This window comes from Abramis brama, assembly GCF_963993115.1.
Source record: "Abramis brama genome assembly, chromosome: 10".
Lineage (NCBI taxonomy): Eukaryota > Metazoa > Chordata > Actinopteri > Cypriniformes > Leuciscidae > Abramis > Abramis brama.
The window spans coordinates 33,518,262-33,523,051 of NC_139972.1; the positions used below are offsets into that span (position 1 = coordinate 33,518,262).

At 34.2% G+C, this 4,790-nt stretch overlaps 1 protein-coding gene across 1 annotated transcript in view; it reads left to right on the forward strand.

The window, feature by feature from the left end:
• Positions 1–963: 963 nt before the first annotated feature.
• The window catches only part of LOC311090391 (interferon-induced GTP-binding protein Mx-like), a gene marked incomplete at both ends in the record, with an annotated part of 13,199 nt that continues 9,372 nt past the window's right edge, over positions 964–4,790 (forward strand). The window contains 9 exons of the mRNA XM_084125647.1: positions 964–1,013; positions 1,792–1,961; positions 2,694–2,828; positions 3,084–3,238; positions 3,655–3,793; positions 3,905–4,103; positions 4,177–4,255; positions 4,460–4,582; positions 4,665–4,790. The exon at positions 4,665–4,790 is cut by the window's right edge and continues 7 nt beyond it. Of these exons, the coding sequence (XP_083981773.1) occupies positions 964–1,013; positions 1,792–1,961; positions 2,694–2,828; positions 3,084–3,238; positions 3,655–3,793; positions 3,905–4,103; positions 4,177–4,255; positions 4,460–4,582; positions 4,665–4,790 (1,176 nt within the window). The remainder of the gene's footprint in view (positions 1,014–1,791; positions 1,962–2,693; positions 2,829–3,083; positions 3,239–3,654; positions 3,794–3,904; positions 4,104–4,176; positions 4,256–4,459; positions 4,583–4,664) is intronic.

The following is a 4,790-nucleotide window of genomic DNA, read 5'->3' on the forward strand; positions in this document are numbered from 1 at the left end:
CAGCAGGTGCTCATCACTAATGCTCAATCATCACTTTATTATTCACTTAATTATACAATTATCATTCTGGGATCTAGAAATGTTCTATAACTCATTCAGTTTGAGTTCTGTTTCAGTCATTCAAGTTTCGGTAATATTTGAGTGCTGTGAACTCAATTGTATTTAGTTAATATTACTGTTAGGTTTTACAGTGTAGATGTGGATCAGCTGAGGGTCAGCTGATGCGAGCTTGACTAACGTGACCTGCCAGAACTAACGCTACGCTTGATTTCCTACAGTTGCCAGAAGACTCAATGTCAGAGAAGCACACAACACAGAGGTATAGCATTAACCAGAGTCTGGAATGTTTATTGAAGCACAGCAGAACAGCAGAGTAATGATGGATCAATAACAGAGAGAACAAGGATAGAAATGGAATGCATTCCACAAACACAGCAGTAGATGAGCACCAAACACGATGGAAAACCAAGGCAATCGAGGATAACACCACACATAGTATCACAGCTGTAACCTGAAAATTACTATAAGGAAACAAGACAAGTAAAAATTGACTTGATAATCTTAGAAATGACTTGAGAAAAGAAAAGAAAAAACAGATTTGTTATACAACTAAGAATGTATATGAATCAGTTCTGACTGCTTCCAGACATGATGGGTAATTCAACCTGAGTCATCTCATAATCAGTTGCTCACAAACAATAAACTTTAGTTTTATTGGTGTACATTCTGTTAATTAATGTTGAAAATTGTGTGAAAGATGGCTTATATAAACCTATGGGATTTTGAACTTTTGAACAACATTGAACACGACCATAAGGTAGACAACATTTTCTTTTTTTATCACTACTTTCACTTAGTAAAGTACTACATTTTATTTTAAATGTGTATTTTTGTTAATGCTAAATATGTTGCTAACAAAATACATCTCTGTTTAGAATTTCTTAATTCATTTGCAGACAAATTATGGATGATCAGGACACATTTTCAGATTACGAATCTCAAAGAGAAGAGAGGTATGCTTCAGATGTTTGACAGTTTGATTACTAAAAATGTATGTTATTATTAATATATGTTATTGTTCTACCCCATTGCCAGACCCAGACTTTCAATCTTAAAAAATAATATATATATGAATGTATGCATGATCAACATTATGGTAATCTAAACAATGAGTAAAATAAAAAATAAACTATTTAAATATTCATTGTGTAAAAAAGTCAGAGACCAGTGAATGCAGGAGAAGAACAGGGTACCACAACACAACAGGGCAGATTGTGAAACACAAACAGCTGTGTGCAAATGTACGTAGAAAAGACAGAAACAAACACAAAGAAGGAAGAAAACAGAAGGAAGATCAAACCCGAGTCCTGACAATACCATCAATAGACTACAGTGTCAGTGAAGATATAAGCTTTAGATTCAATAAGAAACAATAATTATAAATATATTCTGATATGAAAATAAAAATATTTTGACATGAAAAATTTATTGTGTAATTGTCTAATTATGCAAATTAAGCATGAGAGTATAATGTCACTGTGTGTATTTAGAATATATAAAATGCTAGCTTTGAAATTAGCCTTATAAAGGCAAAAGTCTCAATATTTTTACTAATATATTTAAAATGTCATTTTCATCACTCTTTTTTAAGAATGATGGTTCGAAAAAATAAATGTCTCTTGTGATGCATGTCTGTCCACTAAGTAGATAACATTTTTCTTTCTCTCTCCCAATGTTTTTTTTATTATAAAGCTCATTTTCGGACTCACAAACTCATGGAGCATTCCACAGTCAATTCATTGAGTCTGTTCAGCCTTTGATTGAGTTGATTGACTCTCTGAGGATGATCGCCATTGATAAGGATTTAGATCTACCATCCATTGCAGTGGTGGGAGATCAGAGTTCTGGAAAGAGTTCTGTTTTGGAGGCTCTCTCCGGGGTGGCTTTACCTCGAGGAAGTGGTAAGACTCTGAAATTACTTTTATTTTTTAGCCATATTTTCCCACTTGGTCCTTTCCCTTTTGAGATCACTTGTATGCTGATGTATGTGGATGTTTCTTACCATTGTATATCTGAGAAAAAAGATATGGATGTCTAACAATTTTCTTTACTGAAATAGTTCTAAGACTGAAGCCATGGCACTCACCATCAGCTTCATAATGCTGGCCTTGTCTGTTGATGGCTATGTCTTGGAGTTTAAAATTAACTGAAAAATCTCTGAGTTATTTTTGATGAGGCAACTGGTATATATTGTGATGTTCCGTGCTGTAGCCATGACCGAAATCTTTGGACATGCCATTTGAACACCATATGAATATGTCTGGCATTTTAATCACCGGTTTTGACAATATCGTTGTGTAGTAGCAAGAGTGATGTAAGAGGAAATCCAATTTGAGCTGCCAGAGTGTCCTGACTGATACTCATCTGTAAAAATATGATTGGAATCACTTTTCAAACCACCTCCAAATGCAGCTTCTATTGAGTAATCTAGAATCGTAATCCAAATACAGGCAAAGGGTCAAGCACAGGAAGGCAGTCCAAAAAAACAAAAAGGCAGGGGACACAGGCAAAAACCAAAGAACCAAGATACATAAAACGAGGGCAAATACTCACAAAATAAATTAGATTTGAAAACTAGGGACCAACATACCTTGAGATCCTTGAGAAACATTGTGCTTATATATTTTTTTAAGGTATTGTCACTCGCTGTCCTCTTGAGTTGAAATTACGGAAGTTAAAAAAAGGACCGTGGTCAGGGACCATTTCCTACAGTGGTCACAACGAAACCTTTCATGACCCATTAATGGTGGATAACCTTGTCAGAGAAGGTCAGTATGAACAGAAACTCTTGCATATCATAACCAGCATCAGTTGTAATGATGCCCTGATGAATGTCATCTTCGAAAATGCACTAGCCTATATTGCATCTGTGTTTAACACAGTTGAACAAAACTCAGAATGTTTTTGCTTCCTCAATTCAAATTCAGAAAGTCAATTGGAATTTGACTTGAAATATACCACTTGAAAATCCCAAACTAGTCTTGTTTGAATCTGCTGCAAACTTATGTATGTATATTTGACAGCTCAAAACAAGCTTGCTGGAAATACAGTTGGAATATGTGATGAACTCATCTCTTTGGAAATTTCATCTCCTGATGTGTGTGACCTCACTCTGATCGATCTACCTGGTATAACCCGTGTACCTGTACATGGTCAACCTGATGATATTGGCGATCAGGTGAGTGAATAGAGTGTTAAAACACAAATCTAAATGGCTGTTTGAAATCATGTTAATTTATGAACATTTGTGTTAACAGGCATTTAAGCTATCAACCTGCACCTGCAAATCAGTGGATTTAATCAACACTTTTTTCATGCACTAAGTAGTCTGTTTGTAGCTGACAGATGAAACTTAAAGTCAACATGAACTCAAGCAGAGAAAGAGAAAAATACTTTCTTAATATATTTTCATCATTCATAATACACATTAATGCATCTCTACATGTTAATTTTTATTTATTTATTTCTTATTTACTTATTTATTGGCAATGGTTTATTCTATATTGCATAAGTATAATGGGTTCTATGGTGTGTCATGGTGGCTTAAAGATTCTCATATTTTTAACCAAAGGACATTTTATCTTTTATTTTTAGATCAAAAACTTGATACTGAAATATACTGCCAAAAGTGAAACCATCATTTTAGTTGTTGTGCCCTGCAATGTTGACATAGCGACAACAGAAGCACTGAGAATGGCACAAGATGTAGACCCAGATGGATACAGAACTCTTGGTTTGACAACTTTTCATATTTCTGCAATATATTTCTTTAGACCAACCTGTAGCATTATGATTCATGCTTTTCCTAACTTTTAACTTTTTTGTTGTTGAATGCATGGCATAGCAATTCTCACAAAACCAGACCTTATTGACAGAGGAGCAGAGAGTGATGTTTTGAACATTGTTCAAGGCAAAGTCATTCCTCTCAGCAAGGGCTACATTATTGTGCGATGTCGTGGTCAGAGTGACATCAATAACAAAATCCCTCTTTCTAAAGCCATGGAAATGGAAAGAAATTTTTTTAGGAACCACCGATATTTCAGGTAATTCTAACTTTTATATAATAATAATAATAATAATAATAATAATAATAATAACCTTTTTTTTTCTTGAAAGCTCTCTATTGAATGATGGTAAAGCATCTACTCGATGCTTGGCAGACAACCTAACCAAAGAACTGGTTGATCATATCAAGGCAAGCACTTTATTATCTTTCTTTCTTTCTTTCTTTCTTTTTTCTTTCTTTCTTTAAATAATATACTGTACAATAATCTTCATCAGAACATAAAAACTGGTGATTTTTTGTTTGTCACAAGTGGTCACAGTTTATTAATTTAATAGGATTAAATACTATTTTAAGCCAGCTAATATATACAATTATATGTTTTTATGGACACAGAAGTCGCTACCCTACTTAACTGAGCAGATTCAGACTAAACTACTCAGTGTTCAAAGGGAGCTTAAATACTACGAGCAGGGACCACCCGTTGAAGAAGAGCTGATGGGACCTTTTCTCAGTAATGTAAGAGCTCTGAGAATAAAGCACAATATATATCCATCTTAGCTATTGCATAAATTATGATTTTTTTTCTCTTCCTATATAGATAATAATGGAGTTCAGCGATCAAATAAATGAAATGAGTAGAACAGGACATTCAAAAGATAAAAACATTAATGCACTTCTACGTCCTGTGTTCAAGAAATGGGACATCTACCTAAGAGGCACTGAA